The sequence below is a fragment of the Rhinolophus hipposideros genome, assembly GCF_964194185.1.
Source record: "Rhinolophus hipposideros genome assembly, chromosome: 9".
Classification (NCBI taxonomy): Eukaryota; Metazoa; Chordata; class Mammalia; order Chiroptera; family Rhinolophidae; genus Rhinolophus; species Rhinolophus hipposideros.
The window spans coordinates 90,595,110-90,621,875 of NC_138055.1; the positions used below are offsets into that span (position 1 = coordinate 90,595,110).

At 41.0% G+C, this 26,766-nt stretch overlaps 2 protein-coding genes across 16 annotated transcripts in view; one reads left to right on the forward strand and one right to left on the reverse strand.

Annotated features, from left to right (window-relative positions):
* DCP1B (decapping mRNA 1B) overlaps nucleotides 1-3,162 on the reverse strand; it is a 55,296-nt gene extending 52,134 nt beyond the window's left edge. For 5 of the 11 annotated variants that reach the window (XM_081059057.1, XM_081059061.1, XM_081059060.1 and 2 more), the window contains exon 1: nucleotides 166-3,162. In XM_081059057.1, the coding sequence (XP_080915183.1) occupies nucleotides 166-315 (150 nt within the window). In that variant the 5' untranslated portion in view covers nucleotides 316-3,162. The remainder of the gene's footprint in view (nucleotides 1-165) is intronic. The other 6 variants (XM_081059059.1, XM_081059065.1, XM_081059058.1 and 3 more) reach the window with 2 other exon arrangements.
* The window catches only part of CACNA1C (calcium voltage-gated channel subunit alpha1 C), a 722,361-nt gene that overhangs the window by 30,236 nt on the left and 665,359 nt on the right, over nucleotides 1-26,766 (forward strand). The gene's annotated exons all lie outside the window — the stretch shown is intronic.

Genomic DNA, 26,766 nt, shown 5'->3' on the forward strand with positions numbered 1-26,766 from the left:
GCGTTCCGCCGGGAGGGCGCCGGCCTCGGCCTCGGCCCCGCCCCTCCCGCTCCCCCGGGGCCCGCGCGGCGCCGCCACCCGCGCCGGCCTCGCCGCCTCCCGCGCCGGGGGCTCGCGCCCGCGTCCCCCCGCCCCGCCTGCACGGCCCGTCGCGTCCGCACGCACCCACTCGTTGGCCCGATGGCCGAAAGTGTACAGAGCCACCTGGCTGGCCACGTCGACGATGCGGTTGATGTAGGGGTCGTGGCGCCGCAGGGCCGCCAGGCTGATGTCGCGCCCCTTCCCCGCCAGGCCGCCCGCCGCCACGGCCGCCATCTTCCCTCCCTCCCCGACATGGGCCCGGGCCCTCGGAAGCCACTCTAATGGATCGCAGAACGAGCGAGCCGCCTGGCCCCCGGGAACACGCGGGGCCGCACGTCCGGGCCGCCTCCCTTCTCCGGCCGTCCCCTTTCCTTCCGCGACGGACGCAAGACGCAACTAATCGAGGGCCGCGCGCCCTCCCCTGACGATCGTTGCCAAGGCAACCGCCGGCGGGCGGAGGTCCGAGCGCCTCCCGCTCCGTGCCGGCGGTTCGCTGCCTGGGGAGCCTCTGAGCTGCACGCGCGGTGGCAGGTATCTCTCGGATGTGCTTGACGCCTTGGTGTGTCTTTTCTTCGGCGCTCGGTTATCAAACCTACAATAATAAGCCTCAAACACGAATAACAGAACAGAAAGAACTGTGATTTTTGCACGCGCTGACACCCAGTAGTTCTCCAAATGTGGTGCTGGAACTCCAGGGGGTCCCTGAGACCCTTTCAAGGGGCCTGCCAGGTCAAAACCATTTCCATGACAACACTAAGACTTATTTTACTCTTGTTCCGTGTTGACATTCGCACCAATGATGCAAAACAATGGTGGGTAAAAGTGCAGATGTCTTAGCAGGAATCAAGGCATAGGCACCAAAATGTGAACGCTAGTGTCACTTGAAAGAGGTCTTGATAAAATAGTAAAAATTTAATTTTATTAAAGTAACCTTTGGTATACTTTTTAAATTCTGTGTGGAGAAAAATAGGAAACATGCACACAGCACGTGTGCCGAAGACCAAAGCGCCATATTCATCTCCAGGAAAACACTTCCCTGCTTGAATTGCAAGCTGACCTAGTGCTTTGATTTTTGTTTTCATGGAACACTCTTTACTTGAAAGAAAGATAGACAAATTATGGTTATTCAGGCAGATATTTGACAATTTTTTGAAAATAACGTGCACCTGCCACTTCCAGGAAAACGAGACAATTATTGTCACCAATGGTAATTTTTGAGTCTTCAAGTAAGAATTAGAAGTTTAGAAAATGTGTCTCCACTGCCATGAGCTTGACCGCTTCTCAATACTTAAAGTCTTTTCTGATGAGGTCAGTGGGCATTTGGAAAGTTTGTAATGAGGGATTTGCTCTTTACACTTTGGGAGAAAGGTGAATATTTATCACTCTGGTATATGCATAACTGGAGGTATACTTTTGTTAAAATCTTCCAATAAACCTTTAACATTTCTTTTGTACAGGAATTTATCCCTGAGTCTTGGGGCCTATGGGCAAAGTCTACCTTCTGATCATTTCAGGGAGCATGGGTACACCCTAGCTGTCTCCCTAGTACTTGGTTCAATGCTTTGTGCTGAATGGAGATGTAGTAAATGCTTATTCCACTAAACTGAACCACAAGTTAGTTGAATTTACTCATCAAATTTCAACTTTTTTATTTATTTAATTTTTTAATCTCATGATTTATAGAATACTGAAATCCAAGTTGGGATAAAAGAGCATACAATAGCAAGTCTTCCTCTTTCTGAGTTCACATTCTAAGAAAGACAGGAAAAAAATGGAAAGCTTTTTCTTTTTTTAAACTTTCCATATTGTAAAGGAAAAAAGAAAGAAAACACCTTGAAGATTACAAATCACACTCAGAAAAAAATACATAGCTTTGTTCTCTTTTTAAAATTTGTCTTTACCCAGATTCTTCAAGTTCGAAACTTCTAGAATGAAGACAGACTCCTACCTATTTTCTACTTGAATGCTCTGTGTAAAATCAGGTTGTCATCACTTATTCAAATATACTAAATCGCAGGCCCTATATTAGTAAAAGACCATGTAAATAGGCAAATTCTTCTTTAATCCTTATAACTCCAGCTTCTTCTGACTTCCACAGTGTAGGCATGCTTCCATTGTGTTTTCAGAAGTCACCTCATGCATGGTACCTTGAACAAATGTTGGTAACTTTGGGGTTTCATGTATATTTTATAATTGTCATTATGAGAGAAAATCTGTGCTAACACTTGGTATTATAAAGTTGTATACCAAAATTTAAAACAAGTTTGTAGTATGATGGAAAAGAAAATAATGTCTGGGTCTGGTACTTTTATACCACTGTAAAGACTAAGGTAAAATTCACCATCTAATCAATCATGGTTAACTGTAAAAACACAGGATGTCCCCAATCAGGGATCACCAAAATATATCAAGCAACTACTAACAGAACTAAAGGGAGAAATTGACCAAAACACAATTATACTAGGGGACTTAAATACATCATTGACAGCTATGGATAGATCATCCAAACAGAAGATAAATAACGAAATCGCAGCCCTAAATGACACATTAGATGAATTGGACATAATTGACATATATAGAGCACTTCATCCTAAAACATCAGACTATACATTCTTTTCTAGTGTACATGGAACATTCTCAAGGATAGACCATATATTGGGACACAAAATCAGCCTCAGCAAATTTAAAAAGATTGAAATCATACCAAGCATATTCTCTGATCACAAAACTTTGAAATTGGATATCAACTGCAAAAAGAAAGCAGGAAAAAACACAAATACATGGAGATTAAACAACATACTTTTAAAGAACGACTGGGTCAAAGAAGAAATTAGAGGAGAGCTCAAAAGATACATAGAAACAAATGACAATGAAAATACATCCTACCAAAATTTTTGGGATGCCGCGAAGGCAGTTTTAAGAGGGAAATTTATATCATTACAGGCCTATCTCAAGAAACAAGAAAAATCCCAAATAAATAACCTCATGTTACACCTTAAAAAACTAGAAAAAGAAGAACAAGCGAAACCCAAGGTCAGCAGAAGAAAGGAAATAACAAAAATCAGAGCAGAACTAAATGAAATAGAGAACAAAAAGACAATAGAAAAAATTAATGTGACAAAAAGCTGGTTCTTCGAAAAAATTAACAAAATCGACAAACCCTTGGCAAGACTCACTAAGATAAAAAGAGAGAAGACACTAATTAACAAAATCAGAAATGAAACAGGGGAAGTTATCACGGACACCACAGAAATACAAAGGATTATCCAAGAATACTATGAAGGACTATATGCCACCAAATTTAATAACTTAGAAGAAATGGACAAGTTCTTAGAAACATATAGCCTTCCAAGGCTGAATCATGAAGAACTGGAAAATCTAAACAGGCCGATCACCAGTAACGAAATTGAATCAGTCATCAAAAACCTTCCCAAAATCAAAAGTCCTGGACCAGATGGCTTCACCAGTGAATTCTACCAAACCTTCAAAGAGGATCTAATACCAATCCTGCTCAAACTCTTCCAAAAAATTGAAGAAGAATCAGTACTCCCTAACTCATTTTATGAGGCCAACATTACCCTGATACCAAAACCTGTTAAGGACAACACAAAAAAAGAAAACTACAGACCTATATCTCTGATGAATACAGATGCTAAAATCCTAAACAAAATTTTAGCAAATCGAATACAACAATGCATTAAAAAGATTATTCATCACGACCAAGTGGGGTTCATCCCCGGGGCATAAGGATGGTTCAACATTCGCAAATCCATCAATGTGATACATAAACAAAATAAAGGACAAAAATCATATGATTCTATCAATTGATGCAGAAAAAGCATTTGATAAGATACAACATCCATTTATGATTAAAACACTTACTAAAATTGGTATAGAAGGAAAATACCTCAACATAATAAAGGCCATATACGACAAGCCCTCAGCTAATCTCATAATTAATGGTGAAAAGCTGAAGCCCTTTGCTGTACGTTCAGGAACATGACAAGGTTGTCCCCTATCACCTCTGCTTTTCAACATAGTGTTGGAAGTCCTCGCCAGAGCTATCAGGCAAGAGAAAGAAATAAAAGGCATCCAAATTGGGAATGAAGAAGTTAAATTGTCACTCTTTGCAGATGACATGATGCTATATATAGAAAACCCTAAAGACTCCACCAAAAAGCTATTAGAAACAATCAATGAATATAGTAAAGTTGCTGGCTACAAAATCAACGTACAAAAGTCCATTGCTTTCCTATATACCAACAATGAAATCTCAGAAAAAGAGATAGAAAAAACAATTCCTTTTGCAATTGCAGCAAAAAGAATAAAATACCTAGGAATAAACTTAACCAAGGATGTGAAGGATTTATATGCTAAAAACTATAAGACATTTTTGAAAGAAATTGAAGAAGACACAAAGAAATGGAAAGACATTCCGTGCTCATGGATTGGAAGAATCAACATAGTTAAAATGGCCATATTACCCAAAGCCATATACAGATTTAATGCAATCCCCATCAAAATCCCAATGGCATTTTTTAAAGAAATAGAACAAAAAATCATCAGATTTGTTTGGAACCACAAAAGACCCCGAATAGCCAAAGCAATATTAAAAAAAAAAGAACAATACTGGAGGTATCACACTCCCTGATTTTTCCTTGTACTACAGGGCTACAATAATCAAAACAGCTTGGTATTGGCGGAAAAACAGACACATAGACCAATGGAATAGAATTGAGAACCCAGAAATAAAACCACATAAATATGGACAGATAATTGTTGACAAAGAAGCTAAAAACATACAATGGAGGAAAGACAGCCTCTTCAATAAATGGTGCTGGGAGAATTGGATAGCCACGTGCAAAAGAATGAAACTGGACTGCTATCTGTCACCATGTACCAAAATTAATTCAAAATGGATCAAAGACTTAAGCATAAGACCTGACACAATATAATGCATTGAAGAAAACATAGGTACTAAACTTATGGACCTTGGGTTCAAAGAGCATTTTATGAATTTGACTCCAAAGGCAATGGAAGTAAAAACTAAAATAAACAAATGGGATTATATGAAACTGAAAAGCTTCTGCACAGCAAAAGAAACTATTGACAAAATAATGAGGCAACCAACTGCATGGGAGAAGATTTTCGCAAACAGTTCTTCTCTAAGGGGCTAATATCCAAAATATACAAGGAACTCATGAAACTCAACAACAAAAAAACAAACAACCCAATTGAAAAATGGACAGAGGACCTGAAGAGACATTTCTCCAAAAAGGATATACAAACGGCAAATAGACATATGAAAAAATGCTCAACATCGCTAATCATCAGAGAAATGCAAATGAAAACCACAATGAGATATCACCTCACCCCAGTCAAAATGGCTTTCATCAACAAAACAAATAGTAACAAGTGTTGGAGAGGCTGTGGAGAAAAAGGAACTCTCATACACTGTTGGTGGGAATGCAGACTGGTGCAGCCCCTATGGAAGGCAGTGTGGAGGTTCCTCAAGAAATTACAAATAGAATTACCATATGACCCAGCAATCACTCTCCTGGGTATCTACCCCCAAAATATAAAAGCATTTCTCTATAAAGACACGTGTACGCCAATGTTCATTGCAGCTTTGTTTACGGTGGCCAAGACATGGAAACAACCAAAATGTCCTTCGATAGATGAATGGATAAAGAAGTTGTGGTACATATACACAATGGAATACTATTCGGCATTAAGGAAAGATGATATAGGAGCATTTTTGACAACATGGATGGATCTTGAGAGTATAATGCTAAGTGAAATAAGTCAGACAGAAAAAGCAGAGAACCCTATGATTTCACTGATATGTGGTATATAAACCAAAAAGAACAAGACAAACAAATGAGAAACAAAAACTCATAGACACAGACAATAATTTAGTGGTTACCAGAGGGTAAGGGGGTGGGTGATGAGGGTAAAGGGGATCAAATATATGGTGATGGAAGGAGAACTGACTCTGGGTGGTGAACACACAATGGGATTTATAGACGATGTAATACAGAATTGTACACCTGAAATCTATGTAAATTTACTAACAATTGTCACCCCAATAAATTTAATTATAAAAAAAAAAGAACACAGGATGTTTAAATTGTTTGCAAATAGAAATAGAACTGAAAAATGTTTGGTTTTGTGGCCAGATATGAATGTTTGTAAACAAATTTAAATTGACTTTTTATGGCATAATCATCTAAAAACATAAACACATAGTGTGCTTTTTAGTATTCTTTTCCTTACTCTGTAAATCGCCTCTAAGTTTTTGCATTTGTCTTGGAGTAGAAACGTGTTGGAATGGAGGGAAAGAAGAGCTTCCAGGATACCCCTAGGAGTCTGTGATTCTAAAATGACTTGTGTTGCCTGTATGAATTGCCCTTTTTGCTAGGAATTTTACACTAAGGGATGACAGAAGTGAAGAATTAATGCCCTCTTTCTCCCAGTGGAGGGAAAGAGATTGCAGCTGTGTGTTATCAGTTGTTTTCAATGCAGAGTTCATTTCTTTTTTAAGCAGCAGAGCACAGTGAAAAGGGCACACCCTGAAAAGGGAAATGAGTTTAACCATTTTTTATCTATGTGACCTTCAGCGGGTGACTTGACCTATAACTTGGGGATCATAACATCTGCCTTAACAATTTTACAAGGAAAATGAGATCAAGTGAGAAAATACACCTGAAAAAAATTGCAATCTGTTAAATGTCTGCAAATGAAAAAAAGCTGTTCATATTATTATAATCATCATCATCATCATCATTTCTAACAGAAGCCCAGGAAGGACCCTTCCTGTGCTATCACCTAGCCAAAGCTCCAATCATCGTAACAAAGTTCTGCATAAGTGACAAAGAACACATTAATTCCCAAGGCAGTTCATTCCCAGTATTTTCATAAGCTAGAGGATGTGAGCTAACATATACTTACCAGAAACAAGGAGAAATAATACAGGAGATATAGTTCTGTGTTCCACAAGGTTGCCAAGGGGTTAAGATTTGAAACAAGAATCAGAGAGACTTGGAGCAGAATGAGAAGGGGCAGATGTGGGGAAGAAAGAGGCCTGCTGGGTGAGCCTTTGCTAGAGACTGTAAAAAGGGCCAGAACTTTTCAATTAGGCCCAGCAGCTGTCTGGATTAAGTCTCGGCTAGTTTGACCTGTAGAGGGCCTGGGGTAATTACTGCTCTTTGGAGTGTGGACAACATGCACATTCTCTTTTGATCTCCCTTTACCTCTCTCTACTGGTCTCATAAAATCGATTCATTTTACTGGCATTGTCAAGAGTCAGGGGAATGTCTGGTTGGCCTAGAGGATCTCTGTCCTAACTTCTTTTTAGTTGCTTCCCAATGCCCAGAACACGCTGAGACATGAGGAAGGACCTTTCATTTCACATCAAGAGATAATAAACTTATTATGCAAATGCTTGACTGTGGCAACTAATTTCAGCCCCTGGTTAGCAAGATGAGGAAAGGTGAGTTGAGACAGCAGAAGACAAATCCTGTTTTCCGAGTGTGCTGCGGAAGGGACAATGGAAGTTGTGTAGACAGTATCAGCCGTATCTCTAAAAACACAAGTGGCTCTGTGTCACATAATTGAGAAAGTTGTTATTTAATATGGCTGATTTCATATAAAGGAGTTTTGTCCTGGGACAGAACAGGGGTGTGGGGCCGCTTGTTAGTAGATTACCCCTGAGAACAGGGCATCTGAATTGCCTCTTACATTAACTAGGTGTGTGCAGAGCTGGCTGGTTCATCGTAGCAGCACTGAGGTCACGTAGGGATGGCCTTGGCATTATTTAACTTGAGCAGAGAGTACACTGTCGTAGGCAAGGCACTTTACTTCTCTGTGGGATAAAGGGATTGGATTAGAAGGGTGCTGCCCAATTCCAAATTTTGTAGTTGTCTATTGAAGCACCTCTGTTTATATCAAATGCAGGTCTCTTTTCAAGCCCGTAGATAAGCCCAGAAACAAGAATGAACAATCTTAACGTGTATTGAAATTAGGTCAGAGAAGCAGCCCGTTAAGGACTTTTAATGTTATAACAAAACTGAGGGCTGGACACTTTAAGAGAAAGGGTTTCTTCCTTCCCTCCTTCCCTCCTTCCCTCCTTCCCTCCTTCCCTTCCTTCCTTCCTTCCTTCCTTCCTTCCTTCCTTCCTTCCTTCCTTCCTTCCTTCCTTCCTTCTTCCCTTCCTTCCTTTCATTCTCTCATTCTCAAAGGAAAGCAGTTGTTTAAGGAGGATGAATGTTTTGGATATCCTCCTGCAAGGGGTAATGAGCTCTCTGCAGATTTTTAATCCAGGTGAAATGTTATTTCAAACTGTCTAGGATGATTTACATGGCAATCCACAAAAAACAGTCTGGAAAAAGTGTCAGGGACTCGTGGGTGGAATGCATTTGAAAAATTTTCTAATTACTTATTGTTGTTACAACTTACCATGTCAGCTCTTAACTTTGTGATTGATTTTTTTCTCTTTTTAAACTGATATATGATGCCCCAGAGGAAAATGGACTGTAAAATATTGTTGTGGGGACAGAGCCCCAGAGAGCAGTTTCCAGGCTCTCGGCCTCATGTGGAAAGGTGCTGGCTCGGGTAGTAGATGGCCATCCGCTGTGGCTAGTTGGCCATCAGCTGTAACCATTGAGCCATTGGCCACTAATATAACTGCCACGGCTACGTTGGGGAGTTGAGGAGAGTTGAGGAAAATCGGTCGGTTGGCAGAAAAGCGGACGGCAGGTCGCAGGTCGTGTGAATCCAGCCTCCAGTGAGACCATAGTGGTATGACTCCCCTACCTATGGCTCCGTGGGTGTTCCTTTTTGGCCTCACCACATCCTGCGTTCTTATGTGGGGAGCGGGAGCAGAGACCCCACAGGCCTCCCCGCACGACAATTGTGCTGAACTAAACTTAAGTCCAAGGGGAAAAATTTTGGAAAAACACTTGGTCAGCAGCTAGGACACTACACACTAGGACACTCAGGCTAGAGGCCTGAGGGGAGGTGTAGAATCTGCTGCCATAATGCTGCGACATGAGAACATTTCCCAGCCTAGTCCCTCAAGCCTATCATAAACAGGCTCTATTGGGTTGACAAACTACAGACCACCGGCCAAATCTGACCCTCTGCCTGAGTTGTAAATAAAGTTTTATTGGAACACAGCCACGTTCATTGTGTTGCTATGGCTGCTTTCACCCAACAACAGCAGAGTTCAGTAGCTACAACAAAAACAAGATGACCTGTTGTGGGGACAAAGCCCAAAAAAAACAGTTTCCAGGCTCTCAGCCTCACATAGAAAGGTGCTGGCTCGGGTAGTAAATGGCCATCAACTGTGATCAGATGGCCAGCAGCTGTGGCTAATTGGCCGTCAGCTGTAACCCGTAGGCCATTGGCCACTAATATAACGGCTGTGGCTACGCTAGCAGAGAGGAATGGGCGCTAGCAAGAAGATGGTGGCTGGCAAGCGCGGACTGCTGTTAGGCAGATTATGTAGATCCTGCTTCCTGTGTCTCCAGCCCAGCCGCCAGCGAGATTATATTGGTTTGACTCCCCTATCTATGGCTCCGTGGGTGTTCCTGTTTGGCCTTACCGTGTCCTGCGTTCTTGGGCGGGGAGTGGGAGCTGAGACCCTGCACGACACCTGTAAAGCCTAAAATGTCTACTATCTGGTCCTTTACAGAAAAAGTTTTCTGACCCTGTAGGGACAGAGTCCCAGAGAGCAATTTCCAGGCACTTGACCTCACATGGAAAGGTGCCAGCTTGGGTAGTAGATGGCCATCAGCTGTAACTGTTGGCCATCAGCTGTAACTGGTTAGCTATTAGCCACTAATATAGCTGCCATGGCTACACTGGCAAGGTTGTTGGTTGGCTGGCAGAAAAGCAGATGGCGATTGCAGATTGTGTGACGCCTGCTTCCTGTATCTCCAACCCAGCCTCTAGCGAGAATATAGTGGTATGAACCCCCTATCCATGGCTCTGTTGGTGTTCCTTTTTGGCTTCACCATACTCTGTGTCCACCTGCTGAGAGCGGGAGCGGGACCAGAGACCCTGCATGACAGACCCCCAGTCTATTATTCAAACAAGTCAATAAATATACTGGGGACCTTCCTTATGCTCTATAGGCACCCCATTTGTGCACACTGTAAGCACACAATAGATTGGAAAGGGTGACAAAGTATGAAGCTTACTTTATAGCTTTAGGTAATGTAAAATCTTGTTGAGGAGACAAAGATTAGCATGCATGAAAAAAATGGTGAACAATAAAAGATAATATATAATCAAGGGTTAAATTATGATGTATAGACAAGTACCAGAATTTGGAGGAAGGGAAGAAAGATCAGTGAGTCCTCTAGTAGTTGGAGAAGGCAATATTTAATATAATAAAGTTCCAAGACACAATAAGAACATGGAAGCCCCCTTGAGATCCACTGTAATTGGATCTGAACTGTATTTCTACTCTAGTGTCATTTAACTCCCTGATATTTTTTCGCCTCATACTTAGGGAATACCTTAATGACCAGAAATATTTCTGAGTAACTTTAGCTGACTGATTTTTCTGGGATTTGGGATTCCTTCAGTCTCCCTAAACTACAGAGAATTGATTCTAGTCAGAGTGGCACAATGTCTTTGTTTTTTGGAGACAATGTAGTATAATGATTAAGAGCATGAGTTGTTTTTTTTTTTTTAATTGAGGAATATTGGGGAATAATGTGTTTTTCCAGGACCCATCAGCTCCAAGTCAAGTCATTGTTTTTTCAATCTTATTGTGGAGGGCGCAGCTCACTGGCCCATGTGGGAATCAAACCGGCAACCTTGGTGTTATGAGCACTGCTCTCTAACCACCAAGCCAACTGGCTTCCCGAGCATGAGCTTTTGAGTCAAGCTACACAGATTGGATGTGCTCAGAAATCTTGGGTGCTCTCAGGGTCTGCATGACTGTCTCCAGTGCTCAGGCAGGTTGGCAGTGGGACTAGCCCTGTGCATTGCAAGGCACCGTCCCTGGTTTCCCCCCATTTCTGTGATTATAAAAGGAATCATGTAGAAACCAGACCAGTTTTCCTTATCTGTAATAAGGGGATAATAACATTTATTTTTGTGACTGTTGTGTGTATTGCTGAAAGAAGTCTTTAAAACACTTTAAGTGTTTTGATGTAATCGTAAGATATGAGGCTTTAAAATCAGAGTCTGAGTATCCAAAGGAGGCTCTGCTTCCTATGTGGATGCATAAGATGATTGCGTTGCTTCTTGTTTTCCTTGAGGTAATGTGAAGATTAAAGGGCAGGGTGTTTTCTGCATTTCCTGCTGGTGACAAATGGCCTTCTCTAGGGCTTTGACCTTCACTGCTGTTAGGGAGACTCTAGGAGCAGTGGCCATGACTAGCCAGCCTGGTTCCTGTGGTTATCACGGCCTCTGATGGACTTTGGAGTTAATACATTTTTAAAGAACTGCAAACAATGAAGCCATAGTTTGGTTTTGTTATTAAGAATTATTGAGCATAAGAATTAAGAATTATGCAGGCTTTGTAAGAAAACAAGAAACTGTCAGAAAAGCAAACATCTTTATTTAACCCACATAAGCCATATGTAGTCTAAATTGGGAGAGTCTTGTCATAAGCAGATTAGCTCCTGTCTCACCACTTGCCCGGGAAGGGGGTAGCCAGTGTTGCTGTATTCATTTGTCAGATAACCTTCACATTTAATCATTTGTTCACTCGCTGAATATCAAGCTCTTATGACGGGACAAGCATTGGACTAGGAGCTGAGGACACTGCTTTGAACAAGATAGGCATGCCACGCCCTCCTGCAGTTTGGAATCTAACTGGAAAAATGGACACATATATAGGGTCAGTGCTATGTGAAAAGCTTGGGATGCTATAGAGCACATGGCAGAGGCACAGAGAGATTTCAGTTTCTGTAAATGAATTGCCAAATTTAACAAAACAAAGGCATTGTATATCTTGTCTTTGTGCCCAGACCCAGGTGGAATGGCCCCAAGAATTAGAGCCCTGGTCATTCTTAGACCACAAGACTTCTCTTGGGTGGTTTGAGCTTTTGTCCTTACAGAGGAGCTAGATCCATGTCTGAATAGTTCCATAGGCATCATCCTGAAGCCACCTTGATCCACATTGTCTTCGGAGCACAGCAGACTAAGACAGATCCTCCCAAGGGCAATCCCCTCCTCCCTGGGGACTAGCAGGTCTTGGCCCAGGTATTCACCTATGTGAATAGTACATACTTGAACCACCAGTAGTTTCCATTGGCTCAGCCCTCACTTATGCTTTTCCGTGGGGTTTCCCTTTCTAAGAGGACAGGCTGGATTTTCTATATCTCCATACCTCACTCTGAGGCAGGTGGAGAAGACCATGGAAGTCTATGAAAGTGCTATTTGACCAGTTAGTGGAATCTCCAGTGCTCTTTGTCCCTTTCCCCAGGGCTGAAAGAGCATCCTCAGTAGGACCAACAGGTACTCATTGGGCTATGTTTATTCCTCCTTATTCTTCCTAAGGAGCTAGGCAGCTTTTATTTCCTTCACTGCGGCCCACAAAGTATGTTGTAATGTCAGCTTCAATTTCTCTTTAGTGGGGGCTGAAAGACCCAGGAGGAGGCTGACTGGGAGTCCATGTATGGAGCTGCCAGGAGCCTCTTCTTCACCTGGGCATGATGTTGGGGGTGGAAGAGGGCCAGGGATACATCCAAAGGATTCAAACTTGAATTATCACTAGGATAAGTGGTTTCAGCCACCTTTATATGGAAGAAACTGAAGCCAGAAAGTTGGCTTTTGTGCAGGCATACCAGCTTAGGGCAGAGAGAGCTGAGAGCAGAAGCTCTCAACCTTGGTCAGATATTCAAATTGCTGGAAGGCATTGAAAAACAAGTACCGAGACAGTCATCAAAATGGCGGCGTGAGGTGAGCCTCTGTAAAGCTCCCCTGGAATTTACAACTAATTGGACAACAATAACTCCACAAAGGACTCCTTGCACAGCAGACAGGCAAGACGAAGAGGCCCACTACTGAATTCACCTCCAGGTGGGAAAATCGCGCAAGCAGGGGAGGAGGGAAGGGAGAAGTGCGGGACGAAGCCGCGCGGGCGCAGGACGCAGACCTAGCTCAGTGCTCCAAGCTCGCTGCATCCCAGAACTACTGCAGCTGCAGGAGAGGGAAGAACTCGGACTGCTAGGGCTCCGCTTACGGCCCACAGGGCTGAGGGGGCAGCGTATAACACGGCTGAACCCAAGGCTCACGGCAGAGACCTCGGAGCAAAGACTGAGGGAAGAAGGCTGAAAACGGTGGTTTAAGCCCTCACTGCCGAGCAGAGAACAGAAGCCTTAGGCACTGAGACTAGCCGCCCCATCCCTACCCTCCCAGAGATCGCCCCGCCCCCGCATGCCTGGTGCTAGAAGCGGAACAGTAGCAGTGTCAGATCAAAAGAAGAGAATATTTGCAGTTAGGAGAAGTGTGGACCGCAGACACAGATTTGCAGCCCAACTAGTTCCGGCAAAGGGAAGGGAGCTGTGGAAGCAGGATTGGCTGTGGTGGTGGTCGCAGCCATTGCTCTGGGCCACCTCTCACAACTCACCCCGCCCCTGGGCCCACCTATCTGGGCGGATCCCTGCAGGAGTAAACAGAATTGCTGAAACACACGGACTCCGAAACTGATGCAAGAAGAGCTTTGCAACTTCAAAAGTTCTCCGCATACCCACACGGACACTGTGCCCTGTGACCCAGGTGAACTATTAACAGAGGAGAAGCCCATCTCCCAGGGAACCCCCCCTCATTGTGTGAGAATTTGGAATAGTGCAGAGAAAACATAGCACTACCGTGTGAAAGAGAGAAAAAAGGCTGCAGTCGGAGAGAAAATAAAACATTCTACCAACCAGTACTGGAAAACAAAAGAAAGACTTCTTCCTATCAACTTGTTGCAGAACCCACTCCTGTAGATGTCTAGGAAGAGAAATAATAAATCACTAATTGCAATGAATAACCAAGGCAACAAGACAGCTCAGAAAGACAGTGAAAAGTCTCCAGAAAAGGAACTTAAAGATATGGAAATAGGTGACTTAAATGACAGAGAATTCAAGATTGCAGTTCTGAAAAAACTCAACGAGATGCAAGAAAACACAGACAGGCAGTTTACTGAACTCAGAAACACAACCAAAGAAGAACATGAGGATTTTACCAAAGAGATTGAAATTTTTAAAAAGAACCAAATAGAATTTCTGGAGATTAAGAACTCAATAGAAGAAGTTAAGAATGAAATAACCAGCTTAGGTAGTAAAGTTGACCAGATGGAGGAAAGAATCAGTGACATCGAAGATAGAAACCTGGAAATGACACAGATGGAAGAAAAAAGAGACTTGAGACTTAAAAGAAATGAAATAACTCTACAAGAACTTTCTGACTCCATCAGAAAGAGCAATATAAGAATAATGGGCATACCAGAAGGAGAAGAAAGAGAGAAGGGAACAGAGAATATATTCAAACAAATTGTCGATGAGAACTTCCCAAACATGTGGACAGAACTGGATCTTCGAATCCAAGAAGCAAATAGAACACCTAATTACCTCAATACCAACAGGCCTTCTCCAAGGCATATTGTATTGAAGCTGTCTAAAATCAACGACAAAGAAAGAATCCTCAAGGCAGCCAGGGAAAAGAAAACAGTAACCTACAAAAGAAAGCCCATTAGATTATCATCAGATTTTTCAGCAGAAACTCTACAAGCCAGGAGGGAGTGGAACCAAATATTCAAACTATTGAAAGAGAGAAATCATGAGCCAAGAATAATATATCCAGCAAAGATATCCTTTAGATATGAAAGAGGAATAAAGACCCTTCCAAACATACAGAAGCTGAGGGAATTTTCTAATACACGACCTGCACTACAAGACATACTAAAGGAGGCTATTCGACCACCGTCAACAGGGACAATTTGTGGCAACATAAAAAGGGGGAGAGTAAAGGCCTGAATTGGAATATGGGAATGGAGAAAGTAAGCGTGATGAAGAAAATGGAATACTCTAAATATCAAACTTTCATTTACATAAACTTAATGGTAAACACTCAAAAAAAAAAAAATCCAGAACTGAAATATATACTGTAATAAAAGAAGAAACAGGGAAACATCATAGAATGCCACCACACAGACATAATAGACAACAACAAAAAGGCAAACAAACAATAAAGATACAACCTTACCAGAAACCTAAAGATAGAATGACAGGAAATCCTTACGTATCAATAATCACCCTAAAGGTAAATGGACTGAACTCACCAATAAAAAGGCACAGAGTAGCAGATTGGATCAAAAAACTAAACCCAACCATATGCTGTCTCCAAGAGACACATCTCAGCTACAAGGACAAGCATAGACTCAAAGTCAAAGGGAAATTGGCACTCCAAGCAAATGGTGAAAATCAGGTGTAGCCATACTGATATAAGATGAAACAGACTTCAGGGTGAAAAAGATAACAAGAGACAAAGATGGACATTTCATAATGGTAAAGGGGACTATACAACAAGACATAACAGTCATCAATATTTATGCCCCCAATCAGGGAGCACCAAAATATACCAAGCAACTACTAACAGAACTAAAGGGAGAATTGACCAAAACACAATTATACTACGGGACTTAAATACATCATTGACAGCTATGGATAGATCATCCAAACAGAAAATAAATAACGAAATAGCAGCCCTAAATGACACATTAGATGAAATGGACATAATTGACATATATAGAGCACTTCATCCTAAAACATCAGACTATACATTCTTTTCAAGTGTACATGGAACATTCTCAAGGATACACTATATACTGGGCCATAAAATAAGCCTTAGCAAATTTAAGACGATTGAAATTATACCAAGCATATTCTCTGATCACAAGGCTTTAAAATTTGATATCAACTGCAAAAAGAAAGCAGGAAATTTATGGGGCTGCAATGTACAGCACAGGGAATATAGTCAATATATTGTGATAGCATAGTTTTGTGTCAGATGGTTGCTGGACTTATCATGGGGGTCACTTCTTTAGGTATGTAAATGTTGAATAAGTATGGTATACACCTGAAACTAATGTAATATTGTATGTTAACCATATTTTTGATAAAAATCTTTAAAAAAAAAAAAAGAAAGAAAGCAGGAAATTAGGGACCTCATGGCGCAACGGTAGCGCGTCTGACTCCAGAAAGCAGGAAAAAACACAAATACGTGGAGATTAAACAACATACTCTTAAAGAATGACTGGGTCAAAGAAGAAATTAGAGGAGAGATCAAAAGATACATAGAAACAAATGACAATGAAAATACATCCTACCAAAATTTTGGGGATGCAGTGAAAGCAGTTTTAAGAGGGAAATTTATATCATTACAGGCCTATCTCAAGAAACAAGAAAAATCCCAAATAAATAACCTCATGTTACACCTTAAAGAACTAGAAAAAGAAGTGAAACCCAAGGTCAGCAGAAGAAAGGAAATGACAAAAATCAGAGTAGAACTAAATGAAATCGAGAACAAAAAGACAAAGAAAAAATTAATGTGACGAAGAGCTGGTTCTTTGAAAAGATTAACAAAATTGACAAACCCTTGGCTAGACTTATTAAGATAAGAAGAGAGAAGACACTAATTAACAAAATCAGAAATGAAAAAGGGGAAGTTATCACGGACACCACAGAAATACAAAGGATCATGCAAGAATACTATGAAGGACTATATGCCACCAAATTCAATAACCTAGAAGAAATGGACAAGTTCTTAGAAACATATAGCCTTCCAAGGCTGGACCATGAAGAACTGGAAAATCTAAACAGACCGATCACCAGTAACGAAATTGAATCTGTCATCCAAAACCTTCCCAAAAGCAAAAGTCCGGGACCAGATGGCTTCACTGGTGAATTCTACCAAACCTTCAAAGAGGATGTAATACCAATCCTGCTCAAACTCTTCCAAAAAATTGAAGAAGAGACAGTACTCCCTAACTCATTTTATGAGGCCCACATTACCCTGATACCAAAACCTGTTAAGGACAACACAAAAAAAGAAAACTACAGACCAATATCTCTGATGAATACAGATGCAGAAATCCTAAACAAAATTCTAGCAAATCGAATACAAGAATGCATTAAAAAGATTATTCACCGCGACCAAGTGGGGTTCATCCCCGGGGCACACGGTTGGTTCAACATCAGCAAATCCATCAATGTGATACATCACATAAACAAAATAAAGGACAAAAATCATATGATTATATCAACTGATGCAGAAAAAGCATTTGACAAGATACAACATCTATTCATGATTAAAACACTTAATAAAATAGGTATAGAAAGAAAATACCTTAACATAATAAAGGCCATCTATGACAAGCCCTCAGCTAATCTCAAAATTAATGGTGAAAAACTGAAGCCCTTTGCTCTACGTTCAGGAACACGACAATGTTGTCCTCTATCACCTCTGCTTTTCAACATAGTGTTGGAAGTCCTTGCCAGAGCTATCAGGCAAGAGAAAGAAATAAAAGGCATCCAAATTGGGAATGAAGAAGTTAAATTATCACTCTTTGCAGATGACATGATGCTACATATAGAAAACCCTAAAGACTCCACCAAAAAGCTATTAGAAACAATCAACGAATACAGTAAGTTGCTGGCTACAAAATCAATGTACAAAAGTCCATTGCATTCCTATATACTAGGGATGAAATCTCAGAAAAAGAAATATAAAAAACAATTCCTTTTCCAATTGCAGCAAAAAGAATAAAATACCTAGGAATAAACTTAACCAAGGATGTGAAGGATTTATATGCTGAAAACTATAAGACATTTTTGAAAGAAATTGAAGAAGACACAAAGAAATGGAAAGACATTCCGTGCTCATGGATTGGAAGAATCAACATAGTTAAAATGGCCATATTACCCAAAGCCATATACAGATTTAATGCAATCCCCATCAAAATCCCAATGACATTTTTTAAAGAAATAGAACAAAAAGTAATTAGATTTGTTTGGAACCACAAAAGACCCCAAATAGCCAAAGCAATCTTAAGAAAAAAGAACAATACTGGAGGTATCACACTCCCTGACTTTAGCTTGTACTACAGGGCTACAATAATCAAAACACCATGGTATTGGCAGAAAAACAGACACATAGACCAATGGAATAAAATTGAGAACCCAGAAATAAAACCACATAAATACTGACAGATAGTTTCTGACAAAGAAGCTAAAAACATACAACAGAGGGAAGACAGCCTCTTCAGTAAATGGTGCTGGGAGAATTGGATAGCCACGTGCAAAAGAATGAAACGGGACTGTTATCTGTCACCATGTACCAAAATTAATTCAAAATGGATCAGAGACTTAAGCATAAGACCTGACACAATAAACTGCATAGAAGAAAACATAGGTACTAAACTTATGGACCTTGGGTTCAAAGAGCATTTTATGAATTGGACTCCAAAGGCAATGGAAGTAAAAGCTAAAATAAACGAATGGGACTATATGAAACTTAAAAGCTTTTGCACAGCAAAAGAAACCATCGACAAAATAAAGAGGCAACCAACTGAATGGGAGAAGATTTTTGCAAACAGTGCCTCCCATAAGGGGCTAATATCCAAAATATACAAGGAACTCATGAAACTCAACAACAAAAAACCAAACAACCCAATTGAGAAATGGGCAGAGGACTAAAGAGACATTTCTCCAAAGAGGACATACAAATGGCAAATAGACATATGAAAAAATGCTCAACATCACTAATCATCAGAGAAATGCAAATAAAAACCACAATGAGATATCACGTCACCCCAGTCAGAATGGCTATCATCAACAAGACAAATAGTAACAAATGTTGGAGAGGCTGTGGAGATAAAGGAACCCTCATACATTGTTGGTGGGAATGCAGACTGGTGCAGCCGTTATGGAAGGCAGTGTGGAGGTTCCTCAAAAAATTACGAATAGAATTACCGTATGACCCAGCAATCCCTCTCCTGGGTATCTACCCCCAAAATCTGAAAACATTTATATATAAAGACATGTGTACTTCAATGTTCATTGCAGCTTTGTTTATGGTGGCCAAGACATGGAAACAACCAAAATGTCCTTCAATAGATGAATGGATAAAGAAGTTGTGGTATATATACACAATAGAATACCATTCGGCGGTAAGAAAAGATGATATAGGACCGTTTGTGACAACATGGATGGATCTTGAGAGTATAATGCTAAGTGAAATAAGTCAGACAGAAAAAGCAGAGAACTATATGATTCCGCTGATATGTGGTATATAAACCGAAAACAACAAAAGAACTATCCAAACAAATGAGAAACAAAAACTCATAGACACAGACAATAGTTTAGTGGTTACCAGAAGGTAAGGGGGGTGGGGGGTGGGAGACGAGGGTAAGGGGGATCAAATATATGGTGATGGAAGGAGAACTGACTTTGGGTGGTGAACACAGAATGGGATTTATAGATGATGTAATACAGAATTGTACACCTGAAATTATGTAATTTTACTAACAATTGTCACCCCAATAAATTAAAAAAAAGAAAAAGAAAAGAAAAACAATTACCAACAACCAGTGCTCACCCAGGTTAGTTAATCAAACTCTGAGTTTGGGCCCTAGTACATCTCCTCAAAGTGATTCTAAAGGCCATCAGAGGCAGTGACAACCGTGTAAACCAGGCTGGCTAGCGCAGCCAGGATGAAGAACTGGACAGCCTGGGTGGCATCCTCTGTGCCGAGGGCAAACTGCCTGGGTTCAAATCTGGTTCTGCTAGTGTGGAAACTTGGGCAATTTACCTAGCCTGTATAAACCTCAGTCTCCTTCTCTGTGAAATGAGGTTACTAATGATACCTACTTTGTAGGAGTGCTGTTGGGCATTAAATAAGAAAATACAAGTAAAGCACCTGATACATATTAAGCAGTCATCAAAACAAATTACTAAAATTGTTTTTGGTAATGGCAGAACAGGACTAGACTTCGGATCCCCTGATTTTCAAGCCATGCTGTGGGGACAGAGTCCCAGAGAGTAGTTTCCAGACTCTTGGCCTCATGTGGAAAGGTGCTGGCTCAGGTAGTAGATGGCCGTCAGCTGTGACTAGTTGGCTGTCAGCTGTAACCAGTTAGCCAGTTAGCCACTGATATAACTGCCGTGGCTATGCTGGTTGGTTGGTTGATAGGCAGAAAACCAGATGTCGGATTGCGGGTCATGTAGATCCTACTTCCTGTGTGTCTTGCCCAGCTGCCAGCGAGACTGGGGTGCAGGAAGACCCCCAGATTGGGGTACTGGCAGATGTTTGCTTTTGTGTCTCCAACCCAGCCGCCAGCGAGAATATAGTGGTATGACTCCCCTATCTATGGCTTCGTGGGTGTTCCTTTTTGGCCTCACCATGTCCTGCATTCTTATGTGGGGAGTGGGACCAGAGTCCCTGCATGCCACATGCTCTTTCTACCATGATCATTTTCAAGGACTATCATGTTTAGTTCAGTGGAATATGGGTGCTCCATCCTTTAAAATGATTCCCTTTGTCATGCAGGGTGTCATGCGGGGTCTCAGCTCCCGCTCCCCACATAAGAACACAGGACATGGTGAGGCCAAAAAGGAACACCCATGAAGCCACAGATAGGGGAGTCATACCACTATATTCTCTCTGGCAGCTGGGCAAGGCACACGCAGTAGGATCCACATGATCTGCAGTCCGCCATTCACTTCTTCTGCCTGCCAACCAACCAACCAATCAACTCAGCTATGGCATTTACATCAGCAGCCAATTGGCTAACCGGTTACAGCTGATGGCCAACCAATCACAGTTGATGGCCATTTACTACCTGAACCAGCACCTTTCCATGTGAGGCCGAGAGTCTGGAAACTGCTCTCTGGGGCTCTGTCCCCACACCCTTTATAAAAAAGACATGGATGGCCTCGTTTCTTAGGTGAAGGAGATTCTTTCTTATCTCTAAGGCCTCTTAAACTTGACTGTAGTCCAGGCTCCTGCTTGTTATACTTCATTTATTTACTTGTTCATTCACTTGTTATTTTATTTGACAAACCTTTGCTGGGTGCTGCTTAGGCATCAAGTACTACCTAAATATTATCAATGTAGCAAAAAAATTAAAGACAGACCCTGCCTTCCAGGAGCTTAAAGTTTACTGATTGAGATACACTAAAACAAATTATTGTACCATGTGTTTATTATAACAACAGGTTTGGAAAAAACATTCTAAGAACAGTTTCTAGTCCTCCAGGCAATCTGGGTGGCCAAAATACTAGTGTAGTTTTGGTATTACCGTACCTAAGCTGCCAGATACTGGCTTCACCTGCTAAGACACTCTGATTTGTTTGATATGGGGTGTGACCGGGCCACTGGGATTTTTGGAATCTCACAGGTGATTTTAAAGTACATCAACGTCTGGGAACCACTGATTTAGGAGGGCCTGCTCATTAAGGACAGAACTCTGGAAAGAGAAACTGGAGCTAGATGCTAGGGTATTTACCAGGATTTACCAGGACTGGATTTACCAGGACTTTGGGAATTGGGAGTTATTCTCTGGGAAATGGGGCCAAGTTGGAGGTTTTTAAAGAGAGAAGTGATATCTAAGTTTCAGAATGATGAAAACAGGTTGCACTGGTGACAGGGTAATCTGTAAGGGGAAGACATGACACAAAGGGCTTAAATGAGACTAGGATAGCAGGACTCTAATGCTGGTATCAGCAGAAACCTGGGCACACGGGCAAAGGTAAGGAGCAGAGAAACTACAGCGTTTTGCTTCTGCTGGTTTTCAGCTTTGAAGTTTCATTGTTGCCTTCTTGGTAACATCTAAAGAAATCAGTTGATACTTATTAGGTTGGTCTTTGAGGGTAGCTCCTTTAAGAACTAGCAGGCATTTAGGGATTTCAGAATGATACAGAGGTGAGTAACCACCCTTAAGAAAAAAAGGACACAGATTTGTAATTACCCAGATCATTTGGGCAAAGTAAACCATTAAGCTCCCAAATACAGTGGTACCTCAGTTTTCTTTTCTTTTTTCTCTTTAATTAAAATTATTGGGGTGACAATTGTTAGTGAAATTACATAGATTTCAGGTGTACAATTCTGTATTACATTATCTATAAATCCCATTGTGTGTTCACTACCCAGAGTCAGTTCTCCTTCCATCACCATATATTTGATGCCCCTTACCCTCATCTCCCATCCCCCACCCCCTTACCCTCTGGTAACCACTAAACTATTGTCTGTGTCTCTGAGTTTTTGTTTCTCATTTGTTTGTCTGGTTCTTTTGTTGTTTTTGGTTTATATACCACATATCAGTGAAATCATATGGTTCTCTGCTTTTTCTGTCTGACTTATTTAGCTTATCATTATACTCTCAAGATCCATTCATGTTGTCACAAATGGTCCTATTTCATCTTTTCTTACGGCCGAACAGAATTCCATTCTGTATATATACCACAACTTCTTTATCCATTCATCTATCGAGGGACATTTTGGTTGTTCCCATGTCTTGGCCACCGTAAACAAAGCTGCAACGAACATTGGAGTACACGTGTCTTTATGCATAAATGTTTTCAGATTTTTTGGGTAGATACCCAGGAGACAGATTGCTGGGTCATACAGTAATTCTACTCATAATTTTTTGAGGAACCTCCACACTACCTTCCATAGCGGGTACCTCGGTTTTTTAACGTAATTCATTCCGGAAGACCGTTCGAGTTCGGAAACATTCAAAAATTTAGGCACAGTTTCCCAATAGAAAGTAATGTAACATGGATTAATCCATTCCAGACCTTTAAAATCAACCCCTAAAACTGCAAATTTAGCATGAGTTTTATTGTCTAATTATACCATAGTTCCATAAAATTTACAGCATTTGTAAACTGAAATGTTTGTCAACAGAGACATTCGAAAACCGGGGTACAACCTAGATTTTTCAGGGAGAGAGGAGAAAAATGGTGGTCTGGCTACTTGTGCTACTCCAATTACCTGGATAATTGCCAAATATCTACTTAACATCCTGATGTGATGATGGGGTTTATTTGTGGGGTTTTTTTGGGTGGGGGGTACTTATTTAATGCTTCTACTCATGAAAACATATTTTTACTATTACTGGGTCTGTGGAGCTAATGTGACTCTGGTAGTGAGCTGGTTGGATTCATTTCCCTTGTGTTCCATCACATTCCATTGTCAGTTAGTCCTAATGCCGGACTCATCCTCAGTATGGAGGTAGAAGGAGGCAGGAGGCTCAAGTCCTGGCTGGAGGGCAGGGCAAGACAAATTAGAAAAACCACGGGTTGCCTTCTAAACTGACGTGACACAGTACTGATGTCTTGACCAAAGTGAGGTTCTGAATATTTTTCGCAACCCTTAAAATATAAAAACGATTCTTACCTCAGGGTCATACAGAAACGAGCCACTGGCCAGAGTTTGCAGACCCCCGGTCTGAACAATTAACACAACACAACAAGGGCTTGCGTGTGGGTTTGCTGATTTCTCTGCTGTCAATATGCTCACTGTGATTGATTTCAAATAACAACATGAACTCTTTCATGCTGGGAGGGTGGACTTGCACAGTAGCACACAACGTACTGGTAGTATTTCCACCGCACAGATGCAATAGACCTAAATAACTCTGAGTCCACAGATAATGGTAAAATGTGGTAAACTAGCTAGGAAGTGATGAGTTTTCGAGTATTTCTTCCCTTTGTTTTTAATGTAATGTATTTAATTGAAAGTTTTCATAATTTAATTTTAATACTGGCTTATGTTTACCAATTGGCTCACATAATTTCTGAAAATTTAACAATCTTCTCTCACAAGCTGGTACCAGTTGGCTCCAGAACACTGCTACTAGGAGAAAGGATATTAGATTGTGGAGAGGCAGTTGGGGTAAAAGTGAAGGAGTGAGGAAAGAGGTAGTTCGTGGCTGTGGACAAACATTTGATCCATCAGTTGAGAGGCATGCCAGCACGGGCATTGCACAAGACAGTATCTGACATTACAGAGCTAATTGGGTCCCTCTAGCTTAAGACACTCAACTAATTTGGGAAGAAAACTCAGGTTAGCTTGACCAAAAGCTGGCATGGACAGAAAACGTGACATAATATGCGGTAAATCTGATTTTAAAAATGCAGTACTCAAATTTACATGTGAGTAAAACAATCACAGTAAAACAAAAGATAGAGCTTTTCCCTTACCATAATGTTGCGCTTTCTTTCCTAATCTAGCTCTCCGACAAACATGCAAATAAACTGAAACCAACTAAAGCAGTGGTCCCAAGTCCTCGATTAAAAAAAAGATATTTAACTCTCCCTTAAACATTGCCTAACGAAGGAGTAAAATTTATCACTTTCCACTGACAGATGGGATTTCTGAGGATGCTATTAAAAGGGAAAAAAGTAGAAGCCAAACTGGTATCATCCTGAGTCAGAGTCACGGCTTCACCTCTAAAATATGTGTCTGTAAGTGCCCTAGAATGGTGCAGAATCGGTGGCTTGGTAGAAAGGAAGAAGGGGAGAAGCAGAGGTAGAGTTGCTTGAGGACGGGAAATGGAATCGGGATGGCCTATAAAATGACAGGTTATTTTTGTGAGGGGACACTGTTAACTGCAGCGCTCATTTGATTTACTCACAGATTGATTCAGTTTTAGTAACATAATATGTTAAATAGTATTTAATATGAAGTATGTACCATTTAATGGTATTCTTAAGATATCAGTAGATGGTTTTATGTTTCTATTTATCACTCATGTTTTTTAACTTTCTATAAAGAGGGATCCTTTGTTAAATTTCTTTTTATGTTTCTTAGTGTGTAGTATTATGCCATCAACATGGGGGGCAATCTTGAAAATAATATTGAAGACAAACATAAAAAGCATATACAATTCTTTGAGAGCTCTCTCTGTGTCTCTTTGTCTCTCTGTTTCTCTCTGTCACACACACACACACACACACACACACACACACACACACACACACACAACTTCACTTGGAAGCTGATGAGTAGACAGGGACAGGATCCCATCAGCAAAAGCTCTTTGGTGGACATCAATGAAAATAATTGCTAACTTTCATTGTGCCAGATATCATGCTAAGCACTTCACATGCATTCCATCATTTAAATATCAGAAAACTCTATGAAGTAGGTGCTAATATTATACAGATTTTTCACATAAAATAATGAGGGCCAGAAAGATTGAGTAAGTTGTCCAGGGTCACTTGTGGAATGTGGGGTGTCTAGGACTGTTGGTCTCCAAACCTGTGCTCTGCAGCATTCGTTCTAGTACCTTCCTTCCCAAATCATTTAATCAGGATAGATTTCCTGAAGTAGATCTCTGTGGAGTTAACGTCAGAATGAAGGAATAAAACAGAAGCCATTGGGGAATGGGAGAAGATGGGTTACTTCAGGCAACAGCGAATATAGTAGAAATGGAGAAGATGCTTTAGAGCTTCCCAAGTCTGTAAGCACACTTGGCTAGAACAAAATGGTTGAGTGGGAAAGAAGGGAAGACAGAAGGGGTTATTTGGTGGAAGGCCATGGAGGGAATAAAATTAGACATTGTAGTTATGGAATAGAAGCATTGAAACTACTCCGAATTTACAGCATCTCCGGAATGGAAGAGAACTTGAATACCATCTGCCTAACACACAAATGCTCTGCGTCCTGACAAGATGGTTGTTCAGCCTTTCAGAATGCCCTTGAAGATGGAGAACTCATTGGATTCTAACAACAGATGGTGTGTTAGCAAGTTTTCCTTGCATGAAACCCATATTTGCCTACCAGTAACTTCTACTCAGTGGCCAAGAACTACTTCTTGGGGCCATACACAAGTTTTTCACAGAATAGTTTCTAGGGTAAATATAGAAATATCCACACATTGACTCTTTTTTCCCAGTAGTAAAATTATTCCTAGATACTGAGTTCAAAAATGCTCCCCAATCACTGACTTTTCAGTTCATTTCTTAATCAACTGGCTTTGTACAAGGTAATAATAAATAATAGCTGATAAAAACTGAATGGGCATTCACTATATCCCAGGAGCTTTGTATATATCATTTCCCATGTTGTCATTTTTATCTTATAGTCAAGGAAACTGAGGCTCAGAGAGTTAAATGACTTGCTCAGGGTCTGCAGTTACAGGTGGAGGCATTAGAATTTGTATATAGGCAGCTAGAGTACCTAACAAATCAACCCTCCAACCTGGTATAAAAAGAGAATATTATGGAAGGTGGGGTCTACTCAGGCCTGGCTTCATGCATGTGCCATTTGTACAGTTCTCTGCTTAGAAAGGCTCTGAAGCTTGATTTAATGTTATGTTGTCCACATCTTGAAATTCTGGATACATTTTGAATAGGGATCCCTGCATTTTCACTTTACACTGAGCCCCAGAAATTATAATAACTGGTTCTGGGCCTACCATTGAAAACAATAAAGCTGACAAATAAACCCTTCTGGTGACACGGTACATCTAGTGTTCTGTGGTTCTGAAGGTTAATGTGTTTTGGAGGGACTTGCAGAACCCACTCCCCACTCTGTGTTCCCTGACCTCCCCACCAGTGTGTGTGCCACAGGGGTGCAGTGTGGGGGTGGTTTCCTTCCTGTATCTTCAGTGTCTTGTGCATGCGCAAAGGACAAGCTGAATTCTGGCAGGGATGCATTTACATTTGGGGATTT